The sequence below is a fragment of the Dendropsophus ebraccatus genome, chromosome 6, assembly GCF_027789765.1.
Source record: "Dendropsophus ebraccatus isolate aDenEbr1 chromosome 6, aDenEbr1.pat, whole genome shotgun sequence".
Lineage (NCBI taxonomy): Eukaryota > Metazoa > Chordata > Amphibia > Anura > Hylidae > Dendropsophus > Dendropsophus ebraccatus.
In genome coordinates, this window is record NC_091459.1 from 10,693,748 (window position 1) to 10,713,660 (window position 19,913).

Genomic DNA, 19,913 nt, shown 5'->3' on the forward strand with positions numbered 1-19,913 from the left:
AAGGGCTTTTGGGGGTCCCTTCCTACCTAACTTCACCTAAAAGCTTTTTCTCCCTGGTGAACAGCCTGTCTCTCTCTAGCTCCATCCAGCAAGTGACTCGAATCTGAAATCCAGTATTCTTATATTCAGGAGGTCACATAGTTTAGCCAGCCAATCACAGTTAGAGCTTTTTTTTAAGTCCTGCCTATTCCTAGTTCCTGTCCCTCCCCCCTGCATGTTTACTGGCAGGAAAAAAGCACCTGGGGGGGTGGGAGGGTGAATCAAATTTTTAACGCGTAATCGTATTCGAACGGAAACGAATAGCTCGAATAGCATAGTATTCGATCGAATAGCTATTCCATCAAATACTATTCGCACACTAGTCAAAACCCATAAAAATATTTGATTTAACCTATTATCCCAATGTGGATAATAATGTACGATTTAGCATATAAAAATAAACTCAGACCAAGCCTGGTTGAGGTTTTCAGATGATGGTGTTTATTAGGAATACATGCCATGGGTTGGTAATGCAGGATATTGTTTGTGTTACCCTATAGCTTGTTGTGAGTACATGCTCTCTCTCTTTTTTTTTTTTGTAAGAATCAGATATTTATGGCATATTCTGTGCGAAAACCCCTTTTTATTTATTTATTTTTTAGTATTTTTATTAATTTTATTTCTTGTTTCTGTTTTACCACAGGATTGGATTATTGCCCCAGAGGGTTACGCGGCTTTCTATTGTGATGGGGAATGTTCATTTCCACTTAATGCTCATATGAACGCCACAAATCATGCCATCGTGCAGACTTTGGTGAGTAATGTTTGCAAGATTTGGCTTTACAGAACAGTGTTCAGGAGTCATTACTTAACAGTTTGAATTTTGTATTCTCCTTTGTTTCTGCCACTAGATGTTACATCATTCCGGACAATAGTGCAAAAAATGCATTTAAAGGCTATGTTCCCACTAGGTAAAAGTAAGGGCAAATAAGGGTTGCAAAACAACAGCAGTTATTAATGTTTATGATCATTAACCCTTTCATGACTGAGGTCATTGATGCCCAGATGTCCGGGTCAACGTGAAGCAATGTTCCTTCTCACCTTCTCAGAGCCATAGCGCTTTCATTCTTCCACCTATATATAGGGATAGTTGTGGTGTCATTTTTTGGGCCATGAGTTTCTTGGTATCATATTGGTGTAAAAGAAAATTTTTATAGATTTTTTTCTTTATAATATATAAATTTGAAAAAAATCAGCAATCCTGGTGTTTTTTTCTTTTTTTTTTCTGCTCATTTATGCCGTTCGTCATGCTGGCACAATATTGTTATAGTTTAATAGATTGGACAATTCCGCACGCTATGGTATGTAATATATTTATATTTTTATGTTTTTAAAAAAAAATATTTGTATTTGTATAATGGGAAAGGGGGTAATATAAATCTTTATTGGCGCTTTTTTGAAAACTTTTTTTTTATCCATTTTGTATTGCATATATAAGTCACTTAGGGGACTCTAACATAAGATTTATAATTAATCACTCTGGTCCTAGTGGGGACAATAGGCTGGGAGGAATTTCAACTCTCCTATGTCTCTTGTAGAACAGGTAAGGAGAATATACAGGCTCCTTTTTTGTCACTCTGTATTGACTACTAGAGATGAGCGAACCGGGTTTGGGCTCGAGTCGATCCGAACCCGAACGTTCGGCATTTGATTAGCTGGGGCTGCTGAACTTGGATAAAGCTCTAAGGTTGTCTGGAAAACATGGATACAGCCAATGACTATATCCATGTTTTCCACATAGCCTTAGGGCTTTATCCAAGTTCAGCAGCCACCGCTAATCAAATACCGAAAGTTCAGGTTCGGATCAAGCATGCTTGAGGTTCGCTCATCTCTATTGACTACTTTATTGGCTAAAATAACCTTCACTTCCTTGATAAAATGGTGACATCACAACTAGAGATGAGGGAACCGGTTCGGCTGGTATGGGATCCGGTTCGGATTTTTTCAAAAGTCCGAGTCCGGTCGGATTCGGATTTTTGGAAGTCCGCTCCGAATTCTTTTTTTCTTGCTTTCTAAAATGGCAGCCACCATTTTAGAAAGCAGGAAGTGTTCTGGGCGGGAAAAGTGCTTTCCCATTATGCCTGGAACACATCCAATCAGCAGGGATGTTGCACTAGCCCACCCTCTGTGTGACGTCGGTATTGCTTTAAGAGGAGCGGTCACATGACCGCATGAGGCAGTCTGCACAGAGAGAGGAAGGAGACTGTTAGCAGTGCACAGAGCTCATCAGTGACAAAACGTTGCTGCTGCACGCTGCTGTACTGAGAAGATATTGTACAAAAGCAAAGACAAAAAGATTTTTAGGAAAGCAGAGAGGAGAAACATATAGTGATTGAGAGAGAAAAATAGAGAGGCCGAAAGATAGATAGGTAGATAGATTAGGCATAGGAGAGCAAAGTGTGCACAGAACAAAAACATGCTATACAGATATCCAAGTACTATACTGTCACCCTTGCAAGAGTGTATATGACATAGGTGTTTTCCTGAGGCACAAATATATACCTCGTGCATATGTGTAGAATAAAACTCTAAAAAAAAGTGCTATACAGATATCCAAGTACTATAGTTGGACCCTTGCAAGAGTGTAGTGGAGAGACTGCTCCTTCACTGCATTTGTGACCTTTTTCCTGCATAGACCCTGTAATGGTGAATTTCCTGCATAGACCCTGTAATGGTGAATTTCCTGCATAGACCATGTAATGGTGAATTTGCTGCATAGACCCTGTATTGGTGAATATTGAAGTCTAAAAAAAAAATTTGACTTTGAGATATTGAAAAGATAATGATGTTACTGACATGTAGAGCCATAAATTTAACCAAATACACTACCCCCGTATCATACAGATGCTTTAAACTATGAAATCCGAAGAAATCCGAAATTCGGTTGAACCGAACTTTTCCAAAACATCCGGAAGTCCGGTCGGAACGAACTTTAGAAAAGTTCGCTCATCTCTAGTTATGACCCACTATTTAAGTCCCTGAGGTGTGGGCTGGACTGTGTGGTGGCAGCTTCTGTGGTGTGTGCGATCACAGCAGCCTCCCTAACATCCTGATTTTTGGGGACCTGTCCCACCTGCACTGTGCCGTCAGCTGGATCCCCCTCGGTTGGTCCCCCGAATGTGTGCTGCTCTGCCTCCTGTTCTCCTCCCGCCTGCTCGCCAGGAACTGGAGTCTAGAGTAAGCCATGGCATCCTCCTGCTGCTTGGTGTGTGGGGCTGCACACAATGGCTCTGTCTCCCTCTGCCCCTCACACCAGAGCTGTCATCCTGTGCCATTTGAATTTGTGATCATGTGGTATTTGAACACTGGTGGCTGAAGAAGTTGGACAAAGCCATAGTGAGTTTGTGAAAACATGCTTATGCTTAGAGATGATCGAACAGCGCTGATGTTCAGGTTCGTACGAACTCAAACCATCGGTATTTGACTCCTGCAGTCTTCCAGTTCCGTGGGGAAGGTGGACACAGCCCGAGTCCCTCCTGGAAAACAGGGATACAGCCTGGGACATAGGTTGTATTCCTGTTTTCCATGTCCCTGCTTTCCCCACTATGTTCCTGAAGTGGAAACATAGCCCATAGCTGTATCCATGTTTTCCATGACTCCCTAAGGCTGCCTCCAACTTCTTCAATCAGCCGATTTGATTTGACTCAAATTTAATAATAATGTTTAATAATTTTCATTATGTATCAATGTAACAGGTAAACAATGCTTTTTATTTCCTTTCGCAGGTCCACCTCATGTTTCCTGAACATGTCCCCAAGCCGTGCTGTGCGCCAACAAAGCTTAATGCCATTTCTGTTTTGTATTTTGATGATAGCTCCAATGTTATTTTAAAGAAATATAGAAATATGGTTGTAAGGTCATGTGGCTGCCATTAGGAAAGAGCAAAAAAAAAAAAAAAAAAAACACCAAAAACAAAAAACCAAACAAACAAAGATTATTGGTAACAATTCTCCATGCAGAGAATTAACTAGGGAAGAAACACCTGTCTAATATACACCATGATACACATGTACAGTTTTATGTATATATTAGAATTTTGTAATTTATTTTGATATAAAATTGCAATTAAAGTGTGACAGAATTGGTTTTATGCAATTTATAGAAAACACCCCTATTTTATTTAAGGTAGTCAAGATGGCGTAACACTTCTAATAACAAACATTATGTTTTCCCACAATCCTAGATGTTATTATGATAACTCAGTAACAAATATTTTACAATCATCTAGTCCTTTCTTCTACTGCATTAAAAAAAAAAAAATGACAATTTATTTGAGCTAAAGGGGAATTTAAGCAAAAAAAAAAAAAAATCTTTCAAATCAACTGGTACCAGAAAGTGCAAGCTATTTGTAGTTTAGTTCTATTAAAGGGGAACTATCAGAAAGTTAGACAAATCTAACCTGCTGATAGCCCCGTATAGTGCCCGGGATGCTGTGGAGGAAGCTATGAGTCTTACCTTCCTCCTCAGCGCCAATCCAGTGCTGTTAGTCTAAGTAATCTTGGCTCCGGTGCACTGTTAGGAGCATTGCCGCGTCATCAAGCCCGTCCTCTCCCTTGATTATCATTAGAAGGAGTGGGCCGATGACGCAGCAGTGCTCCTAACAGTGCTCCAGGCCGAAGATTAGATCAACAGGTTAGATTTGTCTATCTGCTTATAATTAGCATTTAAAAAAATATGAAGTCTTCCAGTACTTATCGGCTGCTGTATTTCCTGCAGGAAGTGGTGTATTCTTTTCAGTCTGAAGAGCAGGAGAGGTTTTCTTTGGGGATTTGTTACTGTTTTGCACAGTTCCTGACATGGACAGAGGTGGCAGCAGAGAGCACTGTGTTGTTCTGGAAAGAATACACCACTTCCTGCTCGATATACAGCAGCTGATAAGTACTAGATAGAACACACAAAAAAGAGTCAGTGGAGCCTCAGTTATGAGTCTCGAAACATGGGAATAGCCAGATATCTCTCCAGAGAAGGAAAGCCTGTTACCAAGGGGTGCCTCCCAGTGGGGAGTTCACCAAACCACCCTGATACATAGCCCCTTAAGTCCCACTAGGTTGCGAGTACTGGAACAGCAATAGGGAAAAACAGGGTGGCCCCTTTTTACGTCAAAGTCTGACAAGGGTAGCGAGGCAGGCATCTATCCACAGACAGCTGTTTCAGGGTGTTTGCCCCTCATCAGTGTGGAGCAGGATTCTGGCTACCAGGGGCAATGAAAAATAGACAAAACACAGCAATCACTAAGCTCAAGGAGATCAGCGACAAAAACACCAAGTACTGGAAGAGTCGACATTTTTTAATAGAAGTAAATTACAAATCTCCGGCACTTTCTGGTGCCAGTTGATTGGAAAGAATTTTTTTTTTCTGAACTACCCCCTCTATGTTGTATCTAGAATACCTTTCCAATATAGATGTCTGGGATCTGTTACTTTTGGAGATCACAAATCAATTTTCACACAGCTTCATATGTGATCTAGTTTAAGCCAGCTGCTGTTTTTGGATATACCTCTGGCACACTCATTTCTGCTATTTAAAATTGACGCTATGTACTTTATGGCCCTAAATATCAAAATAAAGCAGTATTTTAGCCTCAAAAAAGTTGTGTGAATATAAGGGGCTGTTCATCTCCCCCATGCGGGGGGGGGGGGGGGGGGAGTGATAACGGGCACTTCTGTGTGAGTCCCTATGTGATTACACTTGCCTCCAGGGACAATCCAAGCCCTGGAGATATGTGGAATGTCAGAGGGAGACATGAAATAAGTAAAAACATACCTGGTCTGGACCCTCAGTTTCATCACTGCCCGGCCACCGCTATCATAGCTGATAGTGGTGGTTGGTATCCATGGGAACTGCTTTCCACATGACAGCAAGAGAAAGGGGCCAAACTAAAAAACAGAAAGGAATTTGCTAATGCCATGCATTGGTAAGATTGCTTTTGTTGGCATTTCCTATCAACTAATAAAAGTTTATAGTGAACACTTAAAGGAGCCACAAAAAGTGACAATGAAACATCATTTGTGGCAAAATGGCACATATATGTCCCATCAATGTGATGTATGAAGAAATATTCTCTAGAAGACGTATTTCACACATGAAACCCTTGATAGGAACTATTTACAGTCACACATCTTGGCATCTTTTGAAAACAATAGACCCTACTAACATTGTTAATATAGGATTCCTTTAAAGGACAACTCCGGGCAAAGCAATTTTTTGTAAAAGTGTTGGGGAGGCTGAACATAATAACATGCTATCACCTTCCTGGCTCCGGTGCTAATGTCACGTACCGCCGCTCCAGTCCATGCTTCCTAGTTGGAGAGGGGATCGGGAGGTGACGTCACAGGGCCTCGTTGTCAGTCAGCGGCCGAGAAGGGACTCCGTTATGGCCGTTGTCTGGCTGAGTGGACCTGACACTTCATATCCTGGATCCCCTCTCTTACCAAGAAGCGGCCAGGTTCCGGAGTGGAGTTATGGGGCATCATCGCTGGAGCCGGGGAGGTGAGTGTGTGTGTTATTTCTTTTAGCCACCCCGGCACTTTAACAAAACATCGCCTTGCCCTTTCATATACGATATTCATCTCCGGACAAGGCGATTTTTTCGTGTGAACATACTAATAAATTTGTCTCCAGGCTCTAAATGTTCTTATTCACGTCCGTGATTCCCAAAGAACTTACGTAGTGCTGCCTTCTGAGAGAATCCCGTCTGGAGTGTATACACATAGTAGATTCCTAGCGGCGCAATAAAAACTGACATGTCAGTTTTCCGTGGTCGCTATTCATTGAATAGCAGCCGCAGAACAGAACACTCTGTCAGTGCGCTTGTGGAGTGAGCGTCTTGGGCTGCACGCTCCATAGTGTGCTGTGGGGAATTCAGATGCGGGCGTGCATGGATGCACCTGCATCAGAACTTAGTGGCGCTAAAGATCATCCGGCCGGTACTGCAGTGATGGCCAGGATGATCTTTTTAGAAGCCGGTCGTTCCGTGACCCTGACGGGTCACGGAACGGCCAGTCTCATACGTAGTGTGAACATAGCCTAAGGCGGTAAAGCTGTGACGGACACTGACATTCCCATCGCCTATGCGACGGCACAGTCTTTGTATAGAGCCCAGTCTCACAATAATAGCTGGAGCAATGGGGATGGTTTCCATTTCTAGAGATTAGAGGCATTGCAGGCAAGGTCTCTTTGTTATGAGACCGCTTCTGCAGTCTAGGTGACAGATTCCCTTTAAGAGAATATTGCAGAATAGAAGAATAAGAGAATATTTGCTAAGCAATCCTATTAAGTCAAGTCTACCCAACCTATTGAAATAAAATTTATGAAGACGGCCATAGAAATGGTGACGGCTGCCTCCATATCCAGATAAATATGAGGATTGCCAACGCTCCCACTATATTAAAAGTAAACAGATTTTTTCCATGGTTGTTGAAAACTCATTGACCAGGAGTCGAAAACATCACTGCAATATGGATGAATAAATATTTCTTACCTCGAGCATGGTGGAACGCTGCCAAGTTTTGCATTTATCTAAATTATTGATCACATTTTCCAAGAACAGGTTAAAGACTTGAGAACCTCTCATTTTATCTGCAAACTATCGGCCCTGTAGTATTCTATAGCATTTGTTGAATCCATGAAATTGGCGCATTATCGGTAATGTTAGCAGATGTTTTTGGATTTGTCAATGTTTTCCATTATGTGCCACGCATCTATTTTGTACAACCATTTTACCTCAATTAAGATTGATCTATATTTCATTTCTTACACTTGCTTATCAATAAAATCTTCGGAATTCTGCTCATTGTGAGATTATTAATACAAAGCAACACATAAAGGGAAACTGTTCCTAACACATAATATTTAGAATCATAATCTAAGGCTATGTACAGACTCAGGGAAAGATATATCAAAGGGTGTAAGATATACACTGCTGCCATCTGCCTTTCTCCCAGCTCTATATCTACGGCTGCAGAGACTTATGTTATGTTGCCATCTCGGTCATGTGACTTCAAACCAGGAGTAGACCTGATTGGTCACGGTAAAGGCACACAGAACCCAACTGTCATGATAAGCATAGAAGCTCATGAGAACTGAGAAATAAAATACTTAAAGTGTCACTGTCGTTTAATTTTTTTTGCAGAAATCAATAGTACAGGCGATTTTAAGAAACGTTGAAATTGGGTTTATTAGCCGAAAAATGCATTTTTATCATGAAAAAGCAGTTTGAAGCTCTCTCCCCCCTGTCTTCATTGTTCTCTATGGAGAGGGAAGGGGTGGAGGGAGATGAGGCACCAAAACAGGACAACAGTTAATTTACAGCTACATCACCGGGCTATCTCCTCTGAAGTCAGCACTGACCTCTGAATACCGGCTTTCACACAGCTCCCGCTGTGTAATCCTTTGTTCTCTGCTCTCTGCTGGTGACTACTCCCTCCTCCCCTCTCCATAGGTTACACAGGGCACGACTGATATAAAAGAGCCGAGATTTCCTAATAATGAGCAGTGAATGAGAGTAGGGGGGGGGGGGCTGGGAAAAGTCTTTTTGAATTCAGATAATGGCCTATTTGCCTAATAAACCCAATTACAAAGTTTCTGAAAATCACCTGGACTATTGATTTCTGCAAAAATAATAATAATAAAAAAAAAACGACAGTGACGCTTTAATTTTAGTTCCTTCAAATCCTACTATAGACACTACCTTTTTCCTCTCTGCTTTTTAAAAGAAAAAATGACCGCCTTTGGTCCATTATTCTAGGTCAGATGGACTGATCGGCCTTTGGATGAGCCTTTAATTGAAAAGTCCATTGAATTTAATAGTAAAAACGGTGAAAGGACGGTGAAAAAAAGAAAAAATTGTAACTTAAAAATAATCTCCGTTCTTTGCAAAAGACGTCCGAAAATAATTGTCACAATCATTAATTTGATGTCAGCACAGATAACGCCCATCATTTAATTTACTGTGTGCATTGAATGTCCGTCATCCCACTGACTTCAATACATTGCATTGAGGTCAATTAAAATGCGACAATAATGCGACCTATGTTCCCTCAATATAAAAATATGGGCAAATAACAAACAACAGCCATTATTAATTATCCTGACCATAAATAATTGCCGTTGTTTTGCAACAATGGCCGTTACTTGCCCTTTTTTTTTACCTGATGGGAACATAGCCAAAATCTGCTTTTGTAAAATACGGTCATTTTTTTTTTTCACGCATGGTTTTATTTTTACACAAAATTGTATGACGCTTTTATTTTACTGGGTGTGAACCTAGCCGAAACCTTACAACGTACATTGTCTGAGTTGTTACAAATTTGTCCGAGTTACTGAGAACATCTCTTTCAGACTCAACCATCCAACAACCTTTAGCTACAATGTTTTATGTGACCCATGGGTGATATTTTAAGGAATAAATCCTCCAAAACACACTCCTATGTTAGGAGATTTGGAAAGGGGACTATTTAAAAAGAAATGATTGATAAAGAATCCTTCATTAGAAAGAATTGTTGCTGCACATTCTTGGAGCGTCGCCATTGCTCTTGATATGCTGATAACAAGACTAATGCGAGAGAATAAACATCTGGATGTAGTAAGTGTGAGGCTGATGATGGGTTATTATATTACATGATTTCTAAAGTGTCTATAACTCATCTCTTTTAAAATATTTATAAGTATTTTAGCAATAGACATATTTATTCGGCAACCAATAATAGGACTGAGAACTTTAATGTGAGCAAATATGTTTTAAACATTAAATATGATTGAAAGATCAACATGACTTGATTAACATGCACAAGGTGCATCATGGTAAATTGTTCTTCCTCATCCACTCCAAATAATCAATTCAATAATCAATTCCCTTTTCAGCTTGACGGGGTTGTCCAGCAAAATTTTTTTTCTTTCAAATCAACTGATATAAGATTCATATAAAACCGAGACAGAGTTCCTGTCGTGTCCAGAGATGTCAGCAGAGAGCACCGTGTCAGACTGAAAATAAAACAACATTTCCTGCAGGACATATAGTAGCTGATAAGTATGGGAAGACTAGAGGTTTTTTAATAGAAGTAAATTACAAATCTGTAAAATTTTCTGACACCAGTTGATTTGAAAGAAAAAGATTTTCACTGGACAACCCCTTTAACCCCTTAACGATTACGGGCATACATTTACGCCCCCACTGCCTGTGCCTCAACGCAGGAGGGCATAACTGTACGCCCCACCGGGGTCCCGGGCTATGGAGCGGGCTCAAGCTGAGCTCACTCCATAGTCGGTGAGGACCGGCTGCTATCTGCAGCCAGGCCCTCACCCTCAATGGCGGGCCGCTGCGATCGTGCAGCCTCCCACTATTAACCTCTTAAATGCCGCGATCACGCTGCGTTTAAGTATAAGTGGCCAGAGTGACCGGAGTGAACGCACTGTCTGACTGACGAGGTCTGCTGCTTACCTCTGTGCAGTCCGATCTTCTGGTAGAGTCTGCCACAGGCCACAGGCAGGCTCTATCAGAAGATCACAGATTACACTGATCCCTGCTATGCTATAGCATAGCAGAAATCAGTGTTACTGATCCAATGTATGTAAGTGATAGTTCCCTAAGGGGACTATAAAAGTGTACATAAATAAATAAATAAATGCCCCAAAGCCCCTCCCCAATAAAAAGGAAAATCACCCACTCCCCTTCCCATTTTATACATAAAACACATAAATATAATAAAGGTAATTAACATATAATATACCGTAGCGTGCATAATCGTCTGATCTATTAAAATAAAACAATACTTTTCCCACATGGTGAACAGCGTGAACAAATAGTTTTTTTTAATGACATTTTTCGTATAATTGTTTTTTTAAAGCGATCAATGTGTTTAATCTAGAAAAAATGTTACTAATAAAAACTATAGATCATGACGCAAAAAATAACATCCCATATGACCCCGTTGGTGAAAAAAATAAAAGCGCTATAAGAGTCACAATAGGACCATTTTAAATATGCCTATTTGCAAAAAAAAAAAGTTTTACTGCTAATGAAAATAGTAAAACGTTAGAAAACCTAGTAAAACTGCATATCGCTGTGTTCAGACTGACCTATAGAATAAAGAAAAAATGCCAGTTTTACTGTAAAGTGCATTACGTAAACATGGAAGACTCCCAAAATCTGCGGAATCGCAAATTTTGACCCAAGTTCATCCTATAAATAATATTTTGGGGGTTCCTTCATTCATTTTATGGCAGATTAAAAGATGTAATTACAAAGTACACCTGACCCTTAAAAAAAAACAAGCCCTCACATGGCCCTGTAAGTGGAAAAATAAAAGAGTTATGGGTCTTAGAAGGCGTGGAGGAAAAAACGAAAACGCTAAAGTGACAATTGGCCCGGTCCTTAACCCCTTAACGACGCATGACGGGTATACCCGTCATGCGGCCGTCAAGGGGGATCAGAGAGGGCTCCCAGCGTGAGCCCTCTCTGCAGCCCTCGGTCTACGGTTGCTTTGTGCAGCCAGGGACCGCGGGTATTAGCCGCCGCAGCCGGCTAATTAACTATTCAAGTGCAGCTGTCAAAGCTGACAGCTGCATTTGAATACTGTATGTGGCCCCTGTCCTTGGTGTCTTGTGGGGGATCTCCCCCCCCCCCCGCGATGCGATCGTGGAGGGGAGATTCGTTCAAAAGAGCCGGCCGGGGCTCAGCGTCGGAATGGCACTGATCCCGCTCGGCAACCTATGTAGATGGTCTGCAGCAGACCATTATAATAGAGCACCGATCTGATGGATCATTGCTCTATTATATACACAGCATTGATCTCAATAGGAGATCAGTGCTGTGTATATAGGAACCCCCCAGGGGGATCAGTGCTGTGTATATAGGAGTCCCCCAGGGGGATCAGTGCTGTGTATATAGAAGTCCCCCAGGGGGTTCAGTGCTGTGTATATAGACGTACCCCAGGGGGATCAGTGCTGTGTATATAGAAGTCCCCCTGAGGGATCAGTGCTGTTTATATAGACGTCCCCCAGGGGGATCAGTGCTGTGTATATAGGAACCCCCCAGGGGGATCAGTGCTGTGTATATAGAAGTCCCCCAGGGGGATCAGTGCTGTGTATACAGAAACCCCCCAGGGGGATCAGTGCTGTGTATATAGGAGTCCCCCAGGGGGATCAGTGCTGTGTATATAGAAGTCCCCCAGGGGGTTCAGTGCTGTGTATATAGACGTACCCCAGGGGGATCAGTGCTGTGTATATAGAAGTCCCCCAGGGGGATCAGTGCTGTTTATATAGACGTCCCCCAGGGGGATCAGTGCTGTGTATATAGAAGTCGCCCAGGGGGATCAGTGCTGTGTATATAGAAGTCCCCCAGGGGGATCAGTGCTGTGTATACAGAAACCCCCCAGGGGGATCAGTGCTGTGTATATAGGAGTCCCCCAGGGGGATCAGTGCTGTGTATATAGAAGTCCCCCAGGGGGTTCAGTGCTGTGTATATAGACGTACCCCAGGGGGATCAGTGCTGTGTATATAGAAGTCCCCCAGGGGGATCAGTGCTGTTTATATAGACGTCCCCCAGGGGGATCAGTGCTGTGTATATAGAAGTCGCCCAGGGGGATCAGTGCTGTGTATATAGAAGTCCCCCAGGGGGATCAGTGCTGTGTATACAGAAACCCCCCAGGGGGATCAGTGCTGTGTATATAGGAGTCCCCCAGGGGGATCAGTGCTGTGTATATAGAAGTCCCCCAGGGGGATCAGTGCTGTTTATATAGACGTCCCCCAGGGGGATCAGTGCTGTGTATATAAACGTCCCCCAGGAGGCTTCTAATTACTGTATGTAAAATAAGAATAAAGTGTTTTTATTAGTAAATAACCCCCTCCCCTAATAAAAGTCCAAATCACCCCCCTTTTCCCATTTAATAAATATAAATAAAAAAATATGTCTGGTATCGCTGCGTGCGTAATCGCCCAAAATATTAATTTATTTAATTCATAATCCCTCACGGTAAACAGCGTAAGCGCAAAACAATTCCAAAGTGCAAAATTGCCCAAAAAAATTTTGGTCGCATCAAATCCAGAAAAATTGTAATAAAAAGCGATCAAAAGTCGCATATGCGCAATCAAGGTACCGATAGAAAGAACACATCATGGCGCAAAAAATTACACCTCACACAGCCCCATAGACCAAAATATAAAAGCGCTATAAGCCTGGGAATAGAGCGATTTTAAGGAACGTTTATTTTCTGTAAAAGATTTTATTTTTTTACGGGCCATCAATTAACACTTCCCCTCCTTCTCCTGTAGTTGGGCTGATCTATACACAGAAGTATTGAGGACCTTTGGCCCCTCTTTGTCAAGAAGATCTTCTTGACAGAGAGGGGCGTATCCCTCGAAACATGTCGAAGGTTGTTTGACCATTCCAGGCTTCCTTAGGAGACGTGACGTCACGTTGGAATCTGAAGGACTCTGTTCAAAGGACTCAGACAGCCGAATACTACTCGGATATCCGGGAGCTGATTTCACCCAATGTGGAGAACATGAAGACAAACCACACTGCTGGGTGAGTGATACCCATATATCGTATTATTTTTTAAACACTGACCATCACTGCGTTGATACAAACAGGGCAGAGGAACGTTTTTGGACTGCTTGACAGTCCACTTGCATATATACCATCACATAACAAAGAAGAGGGCCAGCAAACATAGAGAGACATTAGTGTATACTAATACAACTGTTTCATCCGGCTAGACAGGGTATCCATCTAGCAGAGTAATCTATTCCTCTAGTTGCTGCACTCACACAGGAGCGCGATTAGCCACATTTTTACACAGTTCAGTATTCTGGTTCTCGTCCTATGAGGTGTTATTCTGCATTTGCTGTATACCGAGTTTCCCCAGAAAATAAGACAGCGTCCTATATAAATTTTTGCTCCAAAAGATGCTCTGTGTCTTATTTTCAGGGGATGTCTTATTTTTCCAGGAAGAATAATACTTACCAAAGTCCTCAGTAGATGCCTGCTGCAGTGGGACCCCCTGGGCGGACCATGGGCCGGGACCTCGGGCGTGCAGCGTGACATTTGGAGAGATGTGCAAGAGCATGTTCGGTGGGCCGTGAGCTTGGGCATGTGGCGTGACCTCTGGCATGTGCGGCCTGACCTTGGGCGTGCGGCAGGACATGGGGGTCATTGACATGGGGTATGCCTTTGAAGGGGCTGGTGGTGAAGGGTGGCAGAGGGCAGCAGAGGTCTTACTTTCAGGGGATGCCTTATTTTTGGGGGATGCCTTATTTTCAGGGAGGGTGCCTTATTTTTTGCTATCCTGTAAATCCTCCCATATGTCTTATTTTCGGGGCAACACGATATGTATGTATATACAGTAGATTCTATTTAGAAGGGGATCTGCTATTTTGTGTTCCAACATTTTTCAATTATAACAGTAAAAAAGGGCTATTCCCATTACCTTTTTGGTTTTAATGATCTGGCTGGCTGGTCTATACTCTAAATTTATTTTACATGATGTTATTGAATTATATCTGAATACTTCAGTCGCTTTACATAAAATGGGTTAATCCTATTTTCCGCATAGCAGCAAACTGTAAATACACTCATAACAGTAAAAGATTGGTGGTCACAGAGACTAAAGAGCAAATCTTGATACTACGACTTGTTTATGAAAATCCTATTACAATATGGGAAAATTTACAGTTCACTGCCTGATTAGACAGAGACATGTTCCTAAGCCACAGCTGGGAGTTGTCTGGTTTTGCTGTTCGGTTGGTTCTGCCTGTATTTGTTATTGTTTCAAATTCTAAAAATGTTTTACTCAAATTTAGAAAGCACAACATTTGGACAATGATAAACGAATGACAAGAATGATATAAACTGTAGTGGAAGACCTCTGGGAGCACACCCTGGGAGAAGAGCACGGCTCCAGCTGGGCCACTTACTACAGCCCTCCAATAAAGAATTGTGTTTTCAGAGGAAAGCATAATTATTTTCTTTAACTTTGAGGAGGTGGTAGGGGTTTCTTCTTCTCGGAAAGTAATGCTGAGATGTTTTTGCTGAAAGGATGCAGGAGATAATTGCAAAGTATGTTTAAAATCAGCATGGGAAATATACCGAAATAAAATGTATTTAACAATATAGTAAATAAAATTCTTATTCTCCAAAATATCTTTACAAAATGCAGCCCTTCCATAGCTATATTCAGTACATCCCAACGAACTATAAGGCTATGTTCACACTACGTATATTTGAGGCTGTATGTTTGAGGCTGTATAGCAACCAAAACAAGGAGTGGATTGAAAACACAGAAAGGCTCTGTTCACATAATGTTGAAATTGAGTGGATGGCCATCATTTAATGGCAAATATGTGCTGTTATTTTAAAACAACGGCTGTTGTATTGAAATAATGGAAGTTATTTACTGTTATATGACGGCCATCCACTTCAACATTCTGTGGACAGAGCCTTTCTGTGTTTTCAATCCACTCCTGGTTTTGGTTGTTATGAGGACCTGACATGAGGACCAAATACAGCCTCAAATATACATAGTGTGAACTCAGCCTAAATGTGTAAGTGCTCCAGCCACTTAAGCTTAAAGAAGTCTGGTGAAATGTTTTATTAAAGTATTGTATTGCTCCCCAAAAGTTATACAAATCCCCAATATACACTTATTATGGGAAATGCTTATAAAGTGCTTTTTTTCCCTGCACTTACTACTGCATCAAGGCTTCACTTCCTGAATAACATGATGATGTCACTTCCTGGATAACATGGTGATGTCACTTCCTGGATAACATGGTGATGTCACTACCTTGATAACATGGTGATGTCACTTCCTGGATAACATGGTGATGTCACGACCCGACACTGAGGACACAGGGCACTGGAGGGACACTGAGCATCCCTCTGCCTCTGAGTTGGGTTGTGACATCACCATGTTATCCAGGAAGTGACAGGAAGTGAAGCCTTGATGCAGTATTAAGTGCAAGGAAAAAAGTACTTTATACGCATTTCCCTTTATAAGTGTATATTGGTGATTTGCATAACTTTTAAATGACAATACAATACAAAAAAATTTCAACAGACTTCTCCTTTAAATGCCACAACCCCCATTGTAGCCGGCCCCCATCTGCTATGAAACAGGCTCCGCTCCTGAGCTCGCTTCATAGCACATTAGACACCCAGGTCATATGAGTACGTCCTGAGTCGTCTGGTGACAGCCGGCCAGGGTGTCCCTGTGCGCCCTAGATCGTCCAGGGGTTAAAAAAATCGTCAAATCCATCCTTTTCTGCTTTAAAACAGAAAAGTGGTCATGTCATTGTCGTGACCCTCTAAAACCCATAACAACCGACATATTTATTGAGAGCAAAATCCTGAACCTGTGAATTTCCGATTCTCTCAGGCTGCTGCAACTAAGCTGTAGTCACATATCAAAGCTCTGTCCAAATAGTGTCTGAGGAAAATTTTTTATTATTATTTACTTTTATGACTCCAAGTCCTATGGGACCTCCAATAAATTCAACATCAGGCTAGAGATAAGTACAACTTGAGCACGCTCAGTATTTGAAGGCCGATGGCTGAAAAAGTTGGATGAAGCCTTAGAGAGTCCGGTAAAACATCAATACAGTCAACACATTTTGTCATGTCCCTCAAACCATTCCCAAGCAATTTGTACAGTGTTACTAGGCACCGTATCTTTCGTAGAGATGATTAAACCAATAGGAAATGCTGTTGCTATGATGGAGTGTACTTGGTCTGCGATAATCTTTAGGTAGGTGGTACAGTATATGTCACAATTACATCCATATGAATACCAGGACCCCAGGTTTTTAGGTAGAACACGTTTAGAGCAATAAACCCCCTTCATTTTTTTCCATAGTACAACCTAATGCCATATCAGTTAGTAGATTCCGATTACTAGGGTTGATCGAACCTCAGGAAATCCTAGGTTCAATCGAACTCGAACATTCACGAACCTGCCGCATTTGATTGCTGATGCCTTCCTGGTCCGAGGGGAAGGAGGAGAGTGTCCGGGTACAGCCTGGAATTTCCGGGATTCAGCCTAGGTAATAGGGTGAATCCCGGAACTCCAGGCGGTTCCCGGGCTGTTTCCTTCTTCCCCGCGGATCGGAAAGGCATCGGGAATCAAATGCGGAAGGTTTGTGAATATTCGGGTTCGATTGAACCTAGGATTTCCTGAGGTTCGATCAACACTAGTAATCTGTATCTACTGAGTGATATGGCATTGGGTTGCACTATGGAAAAAAAATTAAGGGGGTTTAATGCTCTAAACATGTTCTACCTAAAAACCTGGGGTCCTAGTATTCATATTGATGTAATTGTGACATATACTGTACCACCTACCTAAAGATTAGGTAATGCTTATCAAAGTTGTGGATATCTTTATGCTTGGCAATTTTCCCTGATTCTAGATCTTCATGAATTGGCCCTTGACTTCTTAGCTAACGTATCTCACCACTTGAAGGACACCACTATCAATCAATGTTATTTACTTTGCCAGTAATTAAAATGATATGGTTGATTGCTGTATTTATTTATTTATTTATTGTTATTGAAATCTCCATTTGGCTAAATGTTAAGAAAGAACCCTTAACAGCAGAAGGACAGACTCCATTTTTAGATGCAAACATTGAACGATGAGTTACTGTCCACATGGTGCGTCAATTTAGATGGTCTTCATTATGTTGGCAATATGTAAACTAATTCTCCGTTTAAAAGTTATGTTGAAGTCAAGGTTCTCAGCGAGCTAATTTTACTCTTTAACAAAGCAGAGTTTCAAGCTATTCTTGTTAATCATCCACCCACCTTCCTTTCCTTCACCACCTCAGATTTTAGATAGGAGGTTCAATTACAGTCCTTTATTTCATAGTATTTTCAGCCTTAGATCTCTTCAAACAATATAGTCTGCTTTTACCCTGCTGAAACGTATGTGCTTTCTGATATGTATGTTGCTAAGGAAAGCCAAGTCCCCCTTTGTTCTGTGTCTCTATAATTGCTCTTTACCTTTGTCTCGGTTTAGAGACACGTAACGTACACAAGAAAGCAGAAATGTGTTATTACCAATGTTTTCTTCAATAATAGAGAAAATTATAGTACAACATTGAAACTCCAGAACCGGCAATTTGAATCTGTTTGAAGGGACAATATTTAAAACAAATTGATAGGAACTAATCGAAATATTAACCCCTTGTTGCTGCAGCTAGTTTGGTCCTCAATGACCAAGGCTCGTTTTTCTAAATGTAACACGTCTCACTTTATGGGGTTATAGCTTTGCGATCCTTTAATGTATGCCAGCGATTCTGAGATCACTTTTCAGTGACATATTGTACTTTATGTTGGTGGCGAAATTTCGTCACCATTTTGTGTGGTTTTGTGAAAAATATCATGAAAAATTTGAAAAATTATTATTTATTATTCTTTTTTATATTTAACATCCGCTATTCAGCATGCAGTAAATAAAACATAATAAATGTATTCTCTGGGTCTCTACGGTTACGGCGTTACCAAATTCATATAGTCTTTTTTTTAACTTTTACCATTTTGACACAATATATCGACACAATAGAAACTATCTTCCTGAAAAAAACAACCACAACCACAACAAAAAACTGTCGCCAAATCTTTCATGTGAAAGTCTGATTTTTGGCCTCTTTTTTTGAGGGAAGATGTACAGTTTTTAATAATACCAAGATATATATATATATATATATATATATATATATATATAATGTATATATATATATATATATATATATGTATATGACTTTTTGATCTCTCTTACAACGTTTTTGACAAAATAAGGCAATTGTGCTGTTTTTTTTTTTTTGTATACCATGCACCTCGCAGTATAAATAATGGTAGCTTGGGTCATTATGAATGTAGCAATACCAAACATATATTTTTTTGTGTTCTTTTTAATTTTTTAAATATTATTATTATTTTTTTTTTAATAGGGAATGCAATGTCATTTTATTGTTTAGGTGCCTAGGATGGGGGATTTATTTTATTATATTTTATTTTATTGCAGTTTTTTTTTTTCAACTTTCACACTAGTGTACATTATTGTGATCTTCGGATCACTAACATAAAACACTACACTACAGGGGTTTGGCAATGTATTGTAAATGTCAGCACATGCTGACTAGCATTCTACACAGCCATTATTGTAGAGGCATATCAATGGCAGGCCCGGGGGCTTTCAGAAGACTGCCATAGGATGATCAGAAGCCAGGACCTCGCCTCTGGACTACCATTACGCCAAAAACCATTACATGCCGCTGTCATGATTTGACATCGGCATTTAACAGGTTAATCTGACCGAAGGGGAGGATTCTCTGCAGTAGTTACAGCAGGACATCATACTGACAGCTGATCCCCCATGATACTGGTGCAGAAGCACGGCAAACACTCATTCTGATCTCACTGTAAAAAGCAAATGGATCATAATAAGGCTCATTAATGACCACCGTAAAAAGCCGTATCGGCAGTCAATAAGGGGTTAAACTGTCTTTGTGAGAGAAGGTAAAGTTTTTTTTTTTTTTATACATAAGTGAAGCTAACTACTGTACATCTGTGCATACAAACTATATTTCTAGTTTTTGCTAGTGTTTAGGTGGATATTTTATATTTTACTTGAAAACTGATGAAAAAGAATGTGCAGTATGAGGGAGATATATCAAACATGGTATAAAGTGAAACTGGCTCAGTTGCCCCTAGCAACCAATCAGATTCCACCTTTCATTTTCCAAAGAGTCTGTGAGGAATGAAAGATGGAATCTGATTGGTTGCTAGGGGCAACTGAGATAGTTTCACTTTACACCATGTTTGATAAATCTCCCCCTATAAGTATAGCTGCTAAGTAATGCACAGGGCAAGGGAACCA

The 19,913-nt window shown here is 40.9% G+C and overlaps 1 protein-coding gene across 1 annotated transcript in view; it reads left to right on the forward strand.

The window, feature by feature from the left end:
* BMP5 (bone morphogenetic protein 5) overlaps positions 1 to 3,932 on the forward strand; it is a 96,363-nt gene extending 92,431 nt beyond the window's left edge. The window contains exons 6-7 of the mRNA XM_069973416.1: positions 683 to 793; positions 3,765 to 3,932. Coding sequence (XP_069829517.1) covers positions 683 to 793; positions 3,765 to 3,914 — 261 coding nt within the window. The 3' untranslated portion in view covers positions 3,915 to 3,932. The remainder of the gene's footprint in view (positions 1 to 682; positions 794 to 3,764) is intronic.
* The last annotated feature ends 15,981 nt before the right edge of the window (positions 3,933 to 19,913 follow it).